This window comes from Macrobrachium rosenbergii, chromosome 12 (assembly GCF_040412425.1).
Source record: "Macrobrachium rosenbergii isolate ZJJX-2024 chromosome 12, ASM4041242v1, whole genome shotgun sequence".
In the NCBI taxonomy this organism is placed as follows: Eukaryota; Metazoa; Arthropoda; class Malacostraca; order Decapoda; family Palaemonidae; genus Macrobrachium; species Macrobrachium rosenbergii.
Window position 1 is genome coordinate 111,525,373 of NC_089752.1, and position 21,480 is coordinate 111,546,852.

The 21,480-nt window shown below is 37.2% G+C and overlaps 1 protein-coding gene across 2 annotated transcripts in view; it reads right to left on the reverse strand.

Annotated features, from left to right (window-relative positions):
* Positions 1-21,480, reverse strand: part of LOC136843875 (palmitoyl-protein thioesterase ABHD10, mitochondrial-like) — a 61,050-nt gene that overhangs the window by 10,243 nt on the left and 29,327 nt on the right. The window contains exon 6 of one of the 2 annotated variants that reach the window (XM_067112745.1): positions 16,732-17,031. The exons of the other annotated variant lie outside the window; for it this stretch is intronic. Within the exon in view, the coding sequence (XP_066968846.1) occupies positions 17,026-17,031 (6 nt within the window). The 3' untranslated portion in view covers positions 16,732-17,025. Of the gene's footprint in view, positions 1-16,731; positions 17,032-21,480 lie in introns of those variants that run through there. 2 annotated transcript variants of the gene reach the window in all.

Sequence of the window (21,480 nt, forward strand, 5' to 3'; positions counted from 1 at the left end):
GTGAGGTATTACAGCCATATAACCACTGGTACCGCAAGTGAGGTATTACAGCCATATAACCACTGGTACCGCAAGTGAGGTATTACAGCGATATAACCACTGGTACCGCAAGTGAGGTATTACTTACAGCCATATAACCACTGGTACCGCAAGTGAGGTATTACAGCGATATAACCACTGGTACCGCAAGTGAGGTATTACAGCCATATAACCACTGGTACCGCAAGTGAGGTATTACAGCCATATAACCACTGGTACCGCAAGTGAGGTATTACAGCGATATAACCACTGGTACCGCAAGTGAGGTATTACAGCCATATAACCACTGGTACCGCAAGTGAGGTATTACAGCCATATAACCACTGGTACTGCAAGTGAGGTATTACAGCCATATAACCACTGGTACCGCAAGTGAGGTATTACAGCCATATAACCACTGGTACCGCAAGTGAGGTATTACAGCCATATAACCACTGGTACTGCAAGTGAGGTATTACAGCCATATAACCACTGGTACCGCAAGTGAGGTATTACAGCCATATAACCACTGGTACCGCAAGTGAGGTATTACAGCCATATAACCACTGGTACCGCAAGTGGTATTACAGCCATATAACCACTGGTACCGCAAGGAGGTATTACAGCCATATAACCACTGGTACCGCAAGTGAGGTATTACAGCGATATAACAACTGGTACCGCAAGTGAGGTATTACAGCAATATAACCACTGGTACCGCAAGTGAGGTACAGCCATATACAGCCAGCCATATAACCACTGGTACCGCAAGTGAGGTATTACAGCTATATAACCACTGGTACCGCAAGTGAGGTATTACAGCCATATAACCACTGGTACCGCAAGGTATTACAGCTATATAACCACTGGTACCGCAAGTGAGGTATTACAGCCATATAACCACTGGTACCGCAAGTGAGGTATTACAGCCATATAACCACTGGTACCGCAAGTGAGGTATTACAGCCATATAACCGCTGGTACTGCAAGTGAGGTATTACAGCGATATAACCAATGGTACCGCAAGTGAGGTATTACACCATATAACCACTGGTACCGCAAGTGAGGTCGAACTAAACATAGGGTATGAGATTTTCTGCATCTAGTTCCCATTTTAGAATTCAAGGGTCTCCAGCAAACCTTTTGCACGACAGGGTATGTGAGGTGGTAAGTACAAGGAAACACCCCAACTTGACATTCCCTAATCTTATGTATTCGGTATCACTGTAGCTCTGGGCCATTCTTGATATCCTGGGTGGCTTTCGAAATAATCGTTGTTCCGTACCCTACAGAGAGAGAGAGAGAGAGAGAGAGAGAGAGAGAGAGAGAGAGAGAGAGAGAGAGAGAGAGAGAGAGAGAGGGAGAGAGAGAGAGAGAGAATGGATCCTTCTCCCCAAAAGATAATTCCTCTTCAAAATCCAGTTATTTATTGTTAGTTTTTCAGAAAAACCCGCACAAAATTTTTTTATAATCTCTTTAACAAACAAACAGGATAACAACATTAAAAATGTTAGATGGTTAAAAAGTTAAGATGTCACTGTTGCCATGAGAAGGCATATGCAGGGCTAATGTGACCAGTAATTTTAACTGCATAGCAAAAATTCTAACATTATAATGTTGGGTTGAGAGTGACCTGGTTTCAGCCTTAGTAAAAAGTGTCTGAATATCAAATATATATATATATATATATATATATATATATATATATATATATATATATATATATATATATATATATATATATATATATATATATATATATATATATATATATATATATATATATATATATATATATATATATATATATATATATATATATATATATATATATATATATATATATATATAAGGGCTGAAAAAAATTCTCAACATTCTTGGTAGACCAATGGTTGGGCATGGACTAATTTTTACATTTACATTTTAGAATGGTTTAAAAATATTGCGAAATGAAGGATAGAAGAGTTTAATGGCAACATTAATGTGATTCTATACACTTCATACTCTACAGAAAGAAAACACCGTTGTTACCATGGTTGAGTTGAGTTTATTTTTATCTCCTGTAAAAGTATACCTTTGTTCATGAATGCAGTCCTTATCTCTGTCACGGTAACATTAATTAGTTCAGGGGCACGAGGCTCAGTTTGGGAAGTGTCCATGTGAATTAAATAAGAAAACAGGAAAGGGGTGATTAAAAATGTTTCAACTGTCCACAGAAGAACATTTGTCCGTTTGCCCCAGCGAAGATGCAATGCATTACTACCCTAATGCCATTCTCCTTGCATTTTAATACATTTTTATCGATTTCTTCATTTATTTTTTTAATAACTGAGAGCTCTTCTTTCTGTATTTTCCTTTGCCTTCTCTTACTTCCTAATGAACACCATATTCTTTGTAAGCTTGAACTTCAAGTCAATGGCCTATGTGGTGGGCTTGTTCCGTATGAATAGGGTTCACCTTCTAAATAATAGTAATAATAATAATGCCACCAATTGGAGCAAATTCCCTACTGTCCACTCGTTACCCTAGCCCAGAGGGATGGCACCAACATAATCAGTGGCACATGAGTAGGCCAAGCCTGGTTGACGGCACAGAGAGAATACAATCATCCACACTCTAATTATATTTATGGGGCTCATTGGATAAAATTTACACCTCCAGATTTCCCTCCTGGGAAATGTCGGGAAAATTTGCCTCGCTGTTTTCTTTGGAAATAACAATGACAAAACACTAGCTTGCCCACAGAATTCACAAGCCAGCTCTAGGGGACAATTCTTCCCTTAGATCCAAACATCTAAGGATGGCTGACAACTCCATAGCTCCGTCCATTAGCTTCAAATCTGAACCCCAAGCCAAGCTATGATACCTTTCCCTGTGCACTGGCCAGAAAATTTACCTGAAGTGTAAAAATCCACAGTATTTAAGCTAAAAGAAAATGCTAAATATATACAGTAGGTCCTCTTGGACTCGAGCCCAGCGACGAATTCCAATGTCCAACGGAACTCTCACCACAGATACACGGTCCTACTCGCGGGGGGAAGGGGGTTGCTTGATGTCGGTTTTTCTTAAATGTGTGCTCGCATTATAGATAATAATAATAATAATAATAATAATAATAATAATAATAATAATAATAATAATAATAATAATAATAATATTTAAGATCATCACCATACAAATTTGACTCAAAGTATCCCAAAAAACTTCTACCCTTGACCATATTCCTCGAAAAAACAAAAACAAAAAAAAAAAAAAACAATCTCGAAAGATGAATCAGGTCCCTCAGAATTGTCTCGTATATCTATGAAAATTTAAGTAAGTGTTTCAGGAAAATCAAGCAATTTTACAATGGACATGAAATGTCGTAGTATTTAGGCGCCAAACATCCGGGAACGGTTGAGCATCAGCCTCATTCGCCGACGTTCCTTCCACGTCATTTCTTAACGAGGAGCCGAAATCTTACGAACGCGTTCTCTGGTGAATTCGCCAGTGGGCCACACTAATTCATAAGAGAACTGATGGTTGTGGAAGGGCCCCCCTCCTCCTCCTCATCCCCCCCCCCCGTTCTCTCCCTCCCCATAACCCCCTCCCCTTCCCTTAGCGGACCCCTTCATCAAGTCCTGATCTACCAATAAGATCGCAATCCTGGCTCACCTCAACCAAATCCTGCTCCACTTCCAGGACGTCACCCCCAATCCTGACTCCTCCTAAATCCTCCCCGAATCCTCAAGCAATGAAAACAGATCCCATCTTCTAATTATACATAGGCAACGTAATCCCGGTTGGGCCATAGGACTCAGGAGGGGTTCTTCTCATCCCCTACCAATCCCCCGCCCCCACACTCCCCTTCTGCCCCCTTTCAACCCCACCCCACCCTAGTCGTCACCCTAAGTCCCTCTCCACAGTAACTATCCTGACTCACATATTATATCCAATTTCAACAGAAATTTTATACCTAATTAATACTTTTCTTCAAATTAATCAAACTCCCATCACCAGCTCACTAACAGAGAGAGAGAGAGAGAGAGAGAGAGAGAGAGAGAGAGAGAGAGAGAGAGAGAGAGAGAGAATCTCAGAAAATTTCAATCCTTGCTTCCCGAGGAACTGCGGTTTTAATTAAAGAAAATCTCGGCAAAATAAATCAGGTTACGTATTAGCTTAAGCGTCTCCAGGTAGAATCGTCTTCATTACAGACAGATTTCCTCTATATCATCTCGGTTCATAAGTCAGAGTTTTATCGCCTTAAGAACCAACACGAAATGGAAATTAAAATGATTCTTATCAGTATGCAAATCAGGTTCAGTTTTTCATTAGCGTCCATAAATTTATATTCGCACAAGAAAATCTACAATACTCAAATTGATGCTGCTCCTTGCATGCTTGTTGGAAGCACGTGCAAACATACAACTGTAAAGTTTAAAAGTTCCATCATATATAAATCAAGTTATATGATTTATAGTTTGGTATATTCAGCTGTCTAAAGTGAACATATTGAGCAAGCTTGCGTGCGCATATACACACACGCAAACAATATATATAAACATTATATAAATATATATATATAAAATATATATATTCACACAAATAAATGTGTATATGTATATATATATATATATATATATATATATATATATATATATATATATATATATATATATATATATATATATATATATATATATATATATATATATATATATATATATGACAGCTTGTGACATTTTTACACTTTCAAATATTGCGTCACAAATGCGACTTATTATCGAATCACTTTACCTTCAGAATAACTTACACAGAATTGGAACTGTGCATGACAGGTCCACTTACCCTGACCAGGATTCGAATCTATGCCACTTTAGTTTCATGGCTGAGTGGATAAATTTATTGCCAGCCAGTACCAAAACAAAAATGCATAATTCCAGTTATTGGCCTGGACTGATACACTTAATTCCTGCCAGGAACTATTTGTGGTTTAATATTATATATATATATATATATATATATATATATATATATATATATATATATATATATATATATATATATATATATATGTATGTATATATGAATGAGGGTAAAACTAATATAATTCTGTCTTACATAATTAAATAGGCCAATGAATATAATTTAGTGTTACAATACTCACAGGCAAGAACAAAAAAGTTCCAATACAAATGAATAAATGTCTTGAGAGAGAAGACCAAAACCAATGTTACGTCTGCATAGCTCATTTGGTGCGTTTGTAATGCGTAGCCTACTCCAGACCCTGCTATTATCTCATTCCTAACCAAAATATTGACGGATTTGACATCAAGGCTCCTTTAGATCTCGGTAGTTGCAGCGCCAAAAGGCACGTCAACCAATCAATCGATTCTGTTTGAATAAAACGGAACATAAATAAACACTCTAGAGTCTTTAACGAAATTATATATTAACAATGAGCCATATTAATTGTTCTTGTCTTCTCTCGGAGTTACGTTTAAAAGTAACATGTAAATACGTATCGGAGAAATGCGCCTTGGGGAATGGACTCGCCCTTAAGTCTATTTATTGAACTTTGCAGCCCTGTTCTAAGGAATGATTGTTTTTTATATTTCCCAAGCCCGGATAAACGGCGGGGGAGGGTTTGCCGTCTGTTAAACATCTGCCAAAATAAATTATGGAGTAAGATGTTCGATGAGATTTAGAAAAACCTGGAAAAGGCTCGTTAAAAACAGCGACCCCTACTGGAGATTAGGCTAAGAAGAAAATGACTGCTCTTGACTTAAAAATGACACTGAGCTTCACAGTAATTTAGGGAAAGGGCTGACGAGGAATGTTCAAATGGTAGAATCATCAGCGTGACAACAGCAAAGATAACAAGAAGGCCAATCTGAGCAAACTTTTCAAATCTTTCAGTGTCAAAAGTCCAAGGAACAAAGACGCCTTAGAATAAATCCCAAAATCAAGTGCGTAATTACGAGGATAAAGGTAATGGAAAAGAAGTTTGGTCGAGAGCCTTATCACGACAATGTGTGACGGTGTTTTACATATATCAAAAACAGGTGCCCTAAATGGCTATAAGGAAAGAGATCAGATTAAAAAAGATGAGTTTCCTACGTAGATCTTGTTTTAACGGAAGCCGGTAACAGTACTGGAATAATTAGGCACTCAAAATGTGGGAGTTATTTCCCTGTATATTTCATTCCGGAATCACTCGTTTACTTAAGCTGTATTCTCCCTTTTCTTCCGCTTTGACAGATTGACATACCACAAGAAAATAAACAGCAACAATTATGCTCTAGCTTTCTTAAATATATATGCCTTAATTTAAGGGTAACAATACTTTTAACAGCGAACATATGCATACACTAGTAAAAACATCCCTATGTAGAGAAAGAACCTGTCACTACTGTTATCGATGGTTGGTTTACATTAAGACGGCCTTGTACCAGCACAAGCACTTACCCAAAAACAGTCCCTAAATGTGCTAAGGCAATGCAGGGGATAAGAGACTTGATGTGAACCTCTCGACTCTGCCCAACCAACTGACACGTCAGGATTTTTTCAAGCATGAGATGGAATTTCATGCATCTCATAAAACCTGGGGTTGCTTTGCTGCAGCCGACAATGTTATAAGCATACGAATTCCACACACGTAACTACATCATAAATCTAGGTTATCCAAAACGGAGAACCAGATATCACTGTTGCACTTGGGAAATTGCAATCAACAAGCTTCCTTATTTTTTTATTTTATTTATTTACGCATATATTTTGGCTAAACACCTTCATGGTCTTCTCGTGATAGAAAAGCTATATCATGGAGTTACTCTGCAGGAGGTAGAGGACTTCTAAAGAGCACTTAATGATTTAGTAAACGTTCCTTGGTGTAATACGTAATTTTTTCATGCTGATCCCACTATCTCGTTTCTCACAGCTAATGAGTTTATCTTTTATACAATTTAAAATCTCTCTCTAAAAGTTGGACGCTTTACGTATTCTCAACTCCTCAGCTTCAATGGTATTTTCCATGAAACATAAACCTCAGGAATCTATGCTACATTTTACAATGAATCAACTCAAGGAATGACCTAAACAGGGTACGCCAGCTAAGTTGGGTCCGTTTCTAGCTAGTTCACGCCATGTTATATATCCTTTATCATTATCAAGTACACTAATGCAGGATGTCCTTATTCTACTATAACTACAACAGCAACAGCAACAACAACATTAGCTCGGAAAATAAAATGAAACAACTACTGTGGGGAGAAGTCTTCAAATTATCTTGAAATTATTCATCGGCTATACTTCCGGACTGATGCTTGGGATGTCCGGGTCACTGAGGCGACCCTGTCCCATCATACAGCTTCATCTCTGAAAAACTTCTCAATGTAGGCCCCAAGGATTATTTCTAACGAATAAAGGACGGAGTGTCTAATAGGGTCATGTCATGTTTATCGTGGCGTGTATGTATGTCACACACACTACGCCAAGAAGGTTGATTTCTCTGAGCTCAGGGTGACAAGTATGATGAAATGAGCCAGTGTTTATGGTCAGGTATTTTCTAAACACACATACACACACATATACTGTACATTAGATTTCTCTCCTAGAGACGACCCCTGCCCTCAGAATAGAAGTAAAATACGAGCGCAAACGACCGTGAAGAAGCAGTGCTTAAACCAACACTTACGCTAGATGTCAAGAACTTACGCCATTTACACCCCGACCGAGGACTCGACGGGAATGCCGCAGATGGAGCAACTGTTCCGAAGGGCTCGTTCCTTCCCTCGAGGAGGACTTTCACTCGAGTGGCCCAGTCGGTCCGTTCGAGTTTAAGAATGGACTCGTCCAAAAGTAAAAGCACCAATCATGACACTCCTGTCGAAGTCTAAGCCACACCCTCCCATTCATTCGCACGGAAATTAATTATTCTGAGGAATGTACATTCTTTCAATTAATATACATTAACATACGGGAGTGAATGATGGCTAAAAGAAATATATGAACCATAGCAAATGAACTGTTGATTCTCTCTCTCTCTCTCTCTCTCTCTCTCTCTCTCTCTCTCTCTCTCTCTCTCTCTCTCTCTCTGAAGGCCTCGTAGAGACGCTAGGTTTCCAAGTTCATGATTACCGTCAGGAGAAAGTGGAGCACAGTCAATTTCACTAGAAACTTTCATTCGTGAAGTCCTCCCCCAAAACAAGATAATGGACTCGACTAAAATATTTGCCCATTCATCGTATGGCGAAGCATAATGAAAAAACGGGTGAAAAAAAAAAACAAGAATACTACTGAAGTAAATAAACATTATTAGTAATATTTCAACCTGAATGTCAGAAATGTTTTCACATAAAACTTATTCTAAGGAATCACGTATACTAAATGTATAAATTTATCGCAAACAAAAATAATCATCAGATATAAATACATCATACTTCAGCATCAAACGTTTTCAGTTTTTCCGCAGATAGTTCTGTGACTAAACTATCGTTAATTTAGTGATAACTACAAGCAATTGCTTCGAATCCAGGAGGTAAGCGCATGAGGAGGTTTCTCGAAATACAGATTCCCATTATATTGTATTTCATTTTAATAAAATGTTCTGTTTATTTAAGAATGGTAGAAATACACATCAAAAATATATAATACATATATACATTATATAAATATACATTATTATATATTATACAGTATTATAAATAATATATAATATATATATATATATATATATATATATATATATATATATATATATATATATATATATATATATACACAAATATACAAACGTACGTCCATACAAACATACACCGTACGAGTAACCTGTACCCCGAAATCCCCGCCCCAATTCCAAAGAGCGTTAAGGAGGGTCCATAGCGGTTAAGGCCGTAAGCACCCGTTGCTCGCTGTGCTACATCGTCTACTGCGTGACCTCTTCTAGGTCAGCGGTGACCCCTAAACGGTAACAGCTAACAGAAGTGAGCAAGTAGAGCAGGAGTGAGGCTTGGTCTGGGTTAGTGGGCTAACCGACCCCAAGTGGCTGGGAAAGTTGACTACGCCCAACGTAAGGTACCGCAATTCATACGGAGTGTATCCTTGTAACCTAGCAACTGAAAGTGCTAAGGTCGAAGGTGGAAGAGGTGTGGAAGGGGGGGGGGCGTCTAACGGTAATTGTAAGACCGGTGGGGAAAGTGACTGTCTACGGATGCATATTCGACTTTGACCCGCATTATATTCCCCGATAAAATGTAAATGAAGTACTCCTTATGGGCAAAAGAATCCAAGTTAACCAAACTATGCGGAAATATGGCAAAATTTTCCATTCATCAAAAACTTGAAAGTCATAGACTACAAAAGGGCAGTTTTTTTCCATCGCCACGATAAAACCAACTGTAAAACCAAATTAACGAAAAAAAGAATCTTCAAATGCTGTTAAAAGTCGTTGGCTGCTGCTATAGCACATCACCGTCATTCTAACGTCCCAAGACTCTTCCCATGACCCGTATAAAGTCACAATTTCACCAGCAGATGTGGGCCGTCGCCTCAAACTTTCCCTTTCAACGCAAAAACGGAAGACTGGCTCGCCTACATAACGCATGAGAAACCTTGGTTAGCTTTCTTTAGAGATCCTACCTGCGCTACTTCTGCGCACGAGTGGGTTACGGAAAGTGTATCTAGGTCTCCTAGACTCTAGGTCAGGTCACAGTGCGAGAGGAGCTTGTCGCCCGCTCGGCGGCGCGCGGAAAAGTTGACCTGAAATCGTCCTTTTCAGAGCCTCGATAAAAGTTCGCAACGGAACCAACGATGCAAGAAGCTGTAGTCGAACGTTAAAACACGGTTTGATGTTTCATTCGTAATATTATTTCCTAGGTTAATTATTGGCGGTCTTTATTGATTCGTAATATTATTTCTTAGGTTAATTATTGGCGGTCTTTATTTTTTATAATGTAAGTGCTTAATGCATAAGAACATACAGGTATACATTCGTATGGCACTTTCTCCACATATACATTTTATCATGATATATATATATAAATATATATATAATTTATTATACATATATACATATATAATATATACATACATACATACAATGTAATATAAATACACAATATAATATATATATATATATATATATATATATATATATATATATATATATATATATATATATATATATATATATATATATATATATATTATATATATATATATATATATAATGTCAAAATTAAGCCATTTTCCTAAACAAGGGAGCTGCAAATTAAATACTAAGAATACTGCCATATTTACATTAAAAACACTGATTTGTGAATGAACCCCATTTGCAGAAAACTAGCTGCATCATACAATTATATAGAAGGCTCACCAGCAATATTTCCCTCTATAACTTGTATGCACGCACGCACGTACACACACACACACACACACACTCTCGCTTTCCTGGATGCTGAGGCCCTTCCTTTCCAAAACCTCCTTCAACCCCATTTGTCTATCCATTTCTGGATCTTCCTCTCAACGCTTCTGAACTGTATTCTCTCTTCACCAACTTAACCTCCTCCACTTTTCATGTGGTCAAGCCTCTGGAAACATTTTTGTCCATCTTCTCAATTACACTAACCCTTTGACCCTTTTCTGTGTAACTCCACATCTCTCACCCTTTCAATCCTTTTTATACCACAACTACTATAAAAATAATTCATCTCTACATCTTCCAGCTTTTGTCTTTCATTTGAACTCTACAACCACACTTCACTTCCACCAAGAACCATTGGTTCAACAATTCCTTTATATATTCCCACCCCGTCTTCCACAGACATTCCTAGTTTCCTCCCAAACTTCAACACACAACCTGCTGCCTTTCCAGCTTCGCCTACTTTGTGACTCACCTCTTTTCTCATCCTTTCATCATCCAAAATTTTTACTCTAAAATACTTAAAAGAATTTACCGCTTGCATTTTCTCACCATCCATACGAACTTTCATTGTTCCATCTCCCTGGTTCCCTTTATTCTTGCACACTTTTACTCTCAGCTTTCCCCTCTTGCCAACACTTCAAGCTCTCACTAACCTCTGCAGTTTTTCACTAGCTCTAATCAGCCATTCCACATTCCATTCACGGCCCATCTTATTCCACAGCTTTGCGCCAACATCTGCTATCCTTTTTTTTTACTTTTCAAATCACTCCATCTTTAAGGATATTAAACAGCTATGGTGACATTACACCACCTTGTCTCAGACCCATTTTCACATTAAACCTGCCACTCTCAAGCCTACAAACTCTAACACATGCTTCACTTCCATTATAAAACCATTTTATTGCTCTAAACAATTTACCCTACATGATATATACATCCTAAACATCCACGAAATTGTCTCTATAAATTCAACCATAAGAATTTTCTAGATCCTTTTATGCTACATTAATTTTTTCCCTTTTGTTCACTCTTGCTACATAATAAACACTTGGTCCACAAAACTTCTCCCCTGTTTAAAGCCACACTGTTCTTTCCCTATCAAACCTTCCGTCATCTGTCTTAGCTTCTCAATCAAAATCTTACTATGATAACATTTTTTTTGCCCTAATACCCTTACAGTTTTCTCTATCACTTATATATTTATAAAAAAAAAAAACAATTACTCCTCTCATCTTATTCTTCAAAACCTTCCCATAATCCTACCAAATCTAACAACCTGGTCAGCCACTCAATCACACTTTCACCAAAATGCAACACATTGTAAATAATTTTCCCTTTAAATGGGTCATTAGCCTTGCAGTTCTCAACAAGTCTTGGGTGAGGTTATTGGCCGCATGTCCTTCTTCACCTTGGCTTTAACTTTCCACAGTTGCCTACCTACCAGGTACATGATTAACTACAGTACTTAAGAAGCCAACTGAAGCATTATTTGTTAAAACAACCTGTGTCAAATATATATCCCAGAAGAGAAGTGTGAAACAACAGAATTTAATGCATTCAATCTGAGGCATTCTCGTTAACTACATACGGCAAAAAGAGAACTGTACCAGGGCAACTTAGTTTCGCCAAAATATAACAAATAAGTATGCATAACCTTTTTCATAACTAACAATGACAATGTTTTAGGCTAGGCCTTAGATGATGAACCACTGTCCTGGAGTAATCCAATTACCCGATGAACTGTGGAATAGCAAGGGACTTCAATATAAGTTACTTATGACAGTCTCTAGTTCCTGTTTTATATCTTCAAGAACCTGGAACAGAATGGGAACTGGGAACAGACAATATAGACTTGGACTTAAGCCTTTTTTATATCTTCAAAGACCTGGGGCAGAATGGGACCAGAGGCATACAAACTTGGACTTAGGATGATAATATTTCCATCTGTTAGCTATATAAATGCAATTCAAAAGGGCTTCTACAGACCAAATTCTACATCTTAATATATTAAATCAATCAGTCCTGGATGATTTTACACTCGGATGCACGAAAATAGCATTATTCCTTTGGCAAGCTCTAACTGTATTCGTGTTGATTTGTTCTAAAATTTAACTCCTTGCTTGTTTGGCCCAAATAAAATGAACAACACTCCATACATGCCACTTTCTAGACATTGTTGCTACTCTGTTGCCGACTGTTTTCATTAATGTTTCATAAACTGGTTTTGTACGAAAACACAAATTATTCTGAATACTTCAAAACTAAATTGATGGATTAATAACCGGAGAAGTAAGGTAAAAGAAAGGTGTCCTCAAGTAATTCTTTCTTCCCGTCAATAAAATTCTATAATGAACTCAGTGCGCCATCGTGACAGATACCCCAAATTTGAGTCAGAAAAATTCCCTACCGATTTTTTTTAATGTTCTCCTATCTACTGTTATCACAGAATTCAGGACTGACACCAAACCATGCTCGGTGGAACACTGAAGTCAGAGATCTTTCTATTACTATGATGGCATGAAATTACTGAACAGTATTTATTTGGAGCTTTGTTGTGTTCTTTATACTAAATTTACACTGGGAAACACACATCTAATAATGTCTACAAATTTTCCATTTCTAGCTTGAATTTGGAACACTGCACTACTTAAAATATTAACTTAAGTTTTGGTCTATGTGATTGCTCCAGTCCAGTAACTGGTCCTGCCTTTAAATTCAACAATGCCAGTGGCTGTTCATAAAAAGAGGTTATGCATACTTTTTGGTTTTTTATAAATCCTTCTCTTCTATGTACTTTTCCCCTTTTCTTTGTATGCAGTTTGCTTAACAATGCATTCGAGTAAAAGCAAAGGATTCTGGTACTAAGAAAATGAGAAAGACAAGCCAGACAGAAGGCTTGACTGCAGAAAAGCAATATGGATGTAGACAAGGGTGTGTAAAGGATGTGTGAATGAAGTGTTTGTTATAAAGTAATTGTATCAAAAGACAGAATACGGGGGAAAAGCTGTTTGTAGCACATACGGGCCATGAAAGAGCTGATGATAGAAAAGAATGTACAGTGTAGAAAGTAATCTGCTAGGAGCAACTGTTTTTTTTAGAATAAGTACATGGAGTGATTGGTTTGGTGTGACAGTGGGTCTGAGACTTGGGAGTGTCATATCTCCAAGAAGGTTTGCAGGTGCAAAGTTGTTGGAGACGAAAACTGACCACGGGTGGAATGTGGAGTATTTAACATTTGTATGTGATAGAGATGTCTGTGGGTAATGAAGAAAAACTGCCGATTGGTGACAGTATTTGAAAATGAGTAAATAAGAGGAAATGAAAGTGAATATAAACATGAGTAAGGTTACGAGGGTACACAGAACCAATATAAAGATTACTGGATTACTGACTGTCAACAGGGATGGTGATATAAGTCTTTGGGAGTATATTTAACAGGAGACAATTATGATTAACAAAGTCAGTCAAAGAACAGGTAAATCAAGGAAGATACCTACATGTATACAAAAGATTTTAACAATTGGGAGGAGTGTCCTTGGAAGCTAAAGCTAGAATGTGCATCGAGGTGGGCCAACTTTCTTTTACAGGAACAAAAATATGGAATTTGAATGGAAATTAAGGAAAATATGTTTAGTATGAAAAACTGAGAGGGTGAGAAACACAGAGGTAGGGCGTAGAGATAAAAAGGGGCACAAGTGGAAAGAACGTAGGTGTTTTGAGATAGTCTACTCATGTGGAGAAAATGAGGATGTTAGGCGGGTGAAAAGAGGGTGAAAAGAGGATAATACAGAAGTTTTGGAAGGAATGGAGGGGAAGACCTACAGTGTTGGATATATGGAATGACAGAGGTGTTGGAAAAGAAGGGTCTTAATATCCAGAATGCAAGGGAGTGAATGCAACAGAAGTGAACAACACAGTGTGTGAAGGGAGTTCAATAAGATGCTGATGAGTCAAGTTTGTGAAGTTTTTTGCACAGTGAGTTCACTCTTGATTCAGCAGTTAAGGGTTGAATATGGTAATGACAAATGTCTTGCTTCACCTCTGGAGAGAACCCAATTAGAAGAATGCCACTGCTGGAAAAAATTTATTTTGAATGTGTAGATACACATACAGTGATGTACCATATTGTGATGAATATCTTCATGTTTATAATAGTCCCCCTAAAAGAAGGGTCTTCAGAGAAAAACATTGCCTTTCACAACCTGAAAATATACAAACAGACTTCCACAGCTTTAATTCTTTCAAATCTTAACCTTACCAGAAGCAAATGTACCTCCAGCACTTACAAAACTCGTCTCCATCCTGCACTTACACTACTTAGGCTTTCTTGATATTCTGACTGCTAGTTTTGATTTCTTCGGTTCCCTTAATACAACTTTTTTTCAGTTCTTCGCTTCCATCCTTCACTGCCCCAGTCCCCATACAAATACGCTACTTTTCCTTCTCTCATTCCAACCATACTATTTTCAAACCACTTCAGACAAGCTCTTCCATTCAAAACAAAAAATTTATCTTGGTATTTTTTACTCTCTTGCCCTTATTCATGCTTACATTTACAGTCAACCTTTTTTTTGGAAATATTTTCAAGTGTTTTCTATATTAAGACTTTTACATATTTCTACCCTAGTTACAATCTCATCTTTCAGATGTTTTCTCATCATGCTTATATTTTTGCCAACACCCTGAATAATTATGAAAAAAGTCCCTTTTGCAACTTCACAATAATTATCATGTTTCTGCTAAAGAACTAAACATTCTATCTACCAAAACCAAATACAAGTTTCTGCCATTATTTGAGTAATAGTCAGTCTTCTTAATATCAACTTGGCAAAAGTAATTCTTCGATTTGTTTCATACTTAAAATTTGATCTTATTTCTTTTATAAAATCTCTCTCCACACCATAATTTCCAATACTTGTGAACCAAGTCATTCTCTTTAACCATTTTTTCAGAAGTTTGCTGAAACTGTGAGAAACCACTGAATTATAATTCACTTTATAAATAGTGCTGATCCTGGCTCACGGTGCTAGAGTGACACTAAGGTCACAGCTCGTCATAATGTGGTTCGGATGCCACAATAAGCTGTAGGTCCCGTTGCTAGGTAACCAGTTGGTTCTTAGCCACGTAAAAATAAATCTAATCCTTTGGGCCAGCCCTAGGAGAGCTGTTAACCAGCTCAGCGGTCTGGTTAAACTAAGATATACTTTTTTTTTTTCTGGCAGCTAAAGCAGCTCCTGTCATCTGAGAGACTAGTTACTGGCTCCAGTCATGGAAGTTGGAGCAGCTCTGGTCATGGCTCCAGTCACCATCATAGTACAAATTCTTGAATTCATTCAAGAATGGTTATCAGATGAGGGACATGGAGCCATTCCATGAACTTCTGCCTTACTGTAACCAAATATCATTCATATGACGATAATGGACACTTCTTTGATTATGATGGAAGCTCATACAGCTTCAGCAGGAGCCGAGGGAAAGGTGGAAGTGTCACCATTATTAAGTGTCACAGGTGCTCCAGAAGATAACTTATCAAATGCTGCCTAAATTTCTCTCTATGTGCCACTGCCCTTGTATAAATAAAATCAGCAACAGAAGGATCTAGAGTGGCACTGTGTTGCAACACAGCCACAGCAGGAAAGGGAGCAGCAGTTTGTGAAAGCCCAACCCTGGAAGGAGCAGGGGTGACACTGGGTTGTCTCAAGAGATTGACAACCTCATTGATGCTTCTCCAGAGAAAGAGTGAGAGACTGAAGTTATAGACTCAAAGAATGTATAATAACCAACATCAGCTGCTGTCCTTGTAAGCTGACTGTACAATACTGTATAACTTTTTTTTTTTTTTTTTTGGTAATACAGACTTCACTACTGTCACATTCTTCAGGAGGGTGAACAGGTGAGATCGGGTGAACAAATCTGATCTCTACTATTACTGTACTGGTACGCAACTGATGTGGGGTCTCTTGCACTGCTTGACACATAGGCATTGCAAGCCTTATCACAAACTGTGCACACCTTTGATGAGACATCTTTACGCTGAGCAATACTGTATATGTATCCAGTACTGTACTATAATACATAAAGTATAAAATACAAGAGTCAGCACAAATACACAAAGAGCATGCTCTTTATAAAAAACAAGCGAAGGGTACAGTATTACTGTACCTTAATTAACAAGAGCCCAGATTCTTTATAAAAACTAGAACCAAAGGGTGCAGTGTACAACAGTTTTACCTTAAAAAACTTAGTACTAACTTGTGCCTTAGTGAGCAACCTTACCCCCAAAACATCAAAACGACCAAAACTTACCACATGTAAAAGGTTGTCATCAACACTACCACCTCAAATGCCACCTCGACTCATCACCAGCCTCCTGCCTCATAGTTTTCTATTCAAGGAAGTCTGGATCTTCTAACACTTCTGGTATCCACAAGAGCCCAGCTGACACTACCACATATTATTCTTCTCATGATGGTGTGAAGGACATGTCTAAGCCATCTTCATATCATCTCATCTTCATACGGAACTTTGGTAATTTACCTTAAACTGTACTGTACTATATTTCTCACTTTATCCTGCTATCTGATTACTTACACTCTTCTTAAAGTTTAATTCTGAAATCAACAAAATAATTTAATTTCCTTGTCAGACCACAGTTTAAGTCCATGCAACAATACAGATCATACTAATGTATAACCTTACTTTCATATTATAATTTCAGCCTTTCCAAATCTTATTCACCCTGCTTACTGTCTGATTTGCCTTTTTTAGTCTTCCACCAAGTTTCATTTTCAGAGAACCTGTACTAGATATCATTGTTCCTTAACATTTGGAAGATTAAACCTCATTAAGCCTTTTCCATTAACGTTACTTTATCCCTATGTGCATATGTGCATACTCTGTCTTGATTACTGTTGATAAGAGTCCCATCTCTCTAGATATAGTATACCTTCTAAAAGCATGTTTTGTAAATCTTGTGGAGTTTTGTTGGTTAAACCAAAAAAATCGGCATAATCTGAATCTGGGGTAACAACAGAAACTTGACAATCTAAACCTTCTCTGCCATCTCTCCAACTATCTTTTTCATTAAAAAATCCAACAGTAGGGCAAACAGGAAAAGTGATATAACATTACCCTGTAGGACCCCACTATTTACTGAAATTTCATCTGACAAAGCTTTCTCAGCACTGCCTTTGCATTTACTTTGATGGGAAATTTCTATCGCTTTGCATATTTAATGGGAATACCACTGTACTGCTGCACTTTCTAGAACATTAGTCTTCATATGCTATCAAATACCTTATTGTAATATCTAGGAAAGCATCAGATACTTGAAATCCAGTCACAGCTGCACAATATGTCAACAAAAAAGATTGATCTGGGAAAATACTAGTTTATTCATTTTAAAGAATTTTATCAATTTCTTTCTCATGCCTACATCTGCTGAACATCATTTTATGTCATAAAAAGTCAATAAAAGAGATAAATCAAAATATGAAACAAAAATCCATTTTTTCAATAATTTACCTCTTTTCATTCAACTGTTAATTTGCTTTAAAAATCAGCATTCTCTCCTGTGGAAGCTTTCTATGTACGTTAATGGCACATTTAAATGAACAGATTTTAATAATGGAGTAACTTGAATTATGTCTAGTATTTGCTTATTATAAAGGGATTTTGACAAAGGAAAAATCTATTTCTGGAGAGGGGACCGTGTCACCCGGTGAAAAAGTCCATTCAGTTTTATTTCTAGGTAATTCCGTTGCTAGATACCAGAAAAACTAAATGAAATGCTGGAGTTACTACCCCAGAGCGAGCTCCATTAGATGGAGTCGTGTATGGAAAAGGGTGAACTATAAAACAATCACAGGAACCTTATCCTTAGAGATCTCAAAGTCAAAAGTCCCACAGAGAGGTTTGTTTGTTACAAACCCATGTCCATTTCTTTACAGTCACAAATCACCGCTTCCACATTCCATGAAAGCATCACCCCACCAGAATGATGTTTACTATGGGGGACACGACACATAACACCGGTGGGTCATTCATTGCCACATCAGATCCCCTCTCAGAAATAGATTTTTTAATTGTCAAAAATCCCTTTTCTGGATCGGGTCCATGTCACCTCAGGAGAAAAATAAGAGAAATAAATTCATTCTTAAACTGCAAGAGATAACAAAATGTTTTAATAGGCAGAAGACCAAACTTCCACCAAAAATTTTTAATTGCTGGCAATAATAACAATAATGTACAAATGAAACTGATGGGAGCTTAAAATTAACATCACAATATAAAAATATACTTAAACAAAATAACTATACAAAATTGAAAACATTATAACATAAATGTGTCAATTAGACAAAGGTCTATCTGATAACACAGTCAGGTGAGAAAGTCAAGGCACGCCTGACTGAAATGACTGAGGCAGTGGAGGAAGAATTGACTAGGAATCAGAAAGGGAACCAGAGGGAGGGACAACGTTCCCTGCCGCGACTGCTGAGAATTTAAGAGCTTCTATTTTCAAATAGTGACGTTTGAAAACCAAGGGTGACTTCCAACCAGTGTATTTGGTAAGATCCGTGAAATTCATGTAATGAAAGTAGTTAATGGAGGTGGCCACAGCTCTAATATCATGAACTCTTGGGACTGAGTCAGGATTAGCCTGCTTGATAAAGTAAAGGATTTGTTGTCTAATAGCAGACATAGAGATATTGCCCCCCCCCTTTTAATGCATAGACTAATTCATCTCTAAGATGTAAACAAAATACTAGTAATGCATTGAGAATAAGCATACTGCATATTTCCATCACAATCGACAGAAAATTCACTGCATCTACATAGTAGTTAGAACAATCAGTCAGGTCACCTTTCTTTGGTGGCTGCATTATATTCCATGTTGTCGCAGGCTTTGTTTGGCTTAGTATACACAGTGTCATTTCTTTATCGGTCTCTATAGTGATTCCACTATAACCTGACATTTTCCATCTCCAAATTTTTATCACTGCTTCCACTTCAAAACCGTGAATTCATTCATTGCCACATTCAGATCTTCAGTTTCTGATATTTTAATCAAATTATCCCCCTCACATCTCTTATCCATCACCTCAGGAGAATTTCCTGCTCACTGCTTTATTTCTTCTTATATTATTGCTCCATCCAATGTTTTAATAGGCATTTCCCTCTTTTTTACTTTGCACCTATGCATTATTTAAGAAATCTGATGACTACCCTAACATTAATGCCGCTTCCTGAATACTGTACATGGCTTTGCCAGCATCATCTGCCCATTTTTCCAGATATTCTCTTTCATCTCGCATTGTGCTCTGGTTAATGTACCTTTTGCCTTGTCTGTTCTTCATTGTATCCCAGGTCTCATTTGATATCTGTTATGCAGTCCTCATGTTAATACAGTCCTCAATGATGATCGGCACCTCCACAGATATGGTTTCTAGAACTGCAATTCCATATCAAGATTCCACTGCAAAAGCCTCTTGATGCTCACTGTCAAGAAACTTTATTCTATTGAACCTAGATACTCTATATCAATTTTTTTACAAGGTGCCTTTAACTTCAGCTTTAGTGTGGCAATGACAAGTTTGTGATCACTATCAACACATTCCATCATTTAAACAAAGCACAACAGCCTTAGTTGCTCCTCTTCTTTAGCACAAAGAAACCAGCACTTGCATAATTTTTTTAGCAAACTACCCTCTGCAAGAGGGAAAACTATCAAATCTGGTTCTCATGTCTCATGCAAAGAACAAAGATTTCATTAATCACCTCACTGCGCAAGAAAAGCACAAATAAATTACAAGGGGGATAACAATCAAAAGAAAGAGTCACATTCAGCAAAAATGTCTCAGGACTTCATGACAAAAATTGACAGCCTGGCACACACACTAACACTGATACATAGCTGCCTTGGACTGGGATACATACATACATATACTACATATGTATGCAATATTGCTGGCAACCTACTGCTCTCATTCTTCTTTTAAAGAAAGACTGAAACAAGTGAGACCATTTCATGACAACAAAACGGTTAGATTTGTGGTGAAACAATAATAATTCTACTATGTAACAAACTTCAGAAAAATCTTTTATCAAGGTTGCTTCATTGTCTGAATTAAAGCTCAAATTATATTTTTGTTGTTTTGGGGAATTTTCATGTTTCATTTTCATGATTGCCATTAGAAGCTCTTGGTAATTTTTCTTCATTAAATCTCATTTCAAAGGTCCTTTGTGTGAATTTTTTTTTATAAAATTCTTTATTCCAATGACTTTAAATGAAATCAAGTTTTCATCCCTTGTGATTTCACCTATGTAAAATGTCATCGTACAAAGAAAATAAAAAATGTATACATATTTTGACATCCAGCAGCATTGAGATGCACTTGAGTGTGTTGGGAATGGCCGAATTCTTTTTCCCAGAAAGTTGAGGCCATTCCAAGATATTTACAACTAAGCCAGTTCTAGATAGTGAATCATAATTCACATACATTGCAGCCTCAAGTCTTAATTATTCCATGTTCTACTAGAATACTTTACTGAGAAAGCAATTATCACTCATGAAGTGACTGTCTCTCTTTTCATTTACATTTGATAAGTAGTAACCTTTGATTTTGGTACATTAACTGAATATTTTGCCTTGATCTTGATGTGTCTGTTCTACTTCAGTTATTGGTGATGGCATAAGTTTAATACAATCCTTTCACTACATGCTTCAACTTTGGTATCACCTTAAAAGGGTACCGCACACTGTGAGCCCTTTGATGAGCACTGTATCTGGTATTAGATACTGTTCAGTGTCTCTTCAGTCACTGCTGCACTGCTTTCTGGCTTTTAGTTTTCAATCATTCCCTTTGCTATCTTTCCACCAAGCTGTTTAACTTATTTAACTTTACTTACTCTAATTTTCTACTTTTCTTTTAAGAACAAATTCTTAAGGTGAACCCCATGAGTGATCCAATTAAAATACTTTATACTGTAACAATAACATTTCTGAGCTCTATTTTTTCCTACAAATGCATCTCTTCATTACAGTTATATGCCAGCATTCA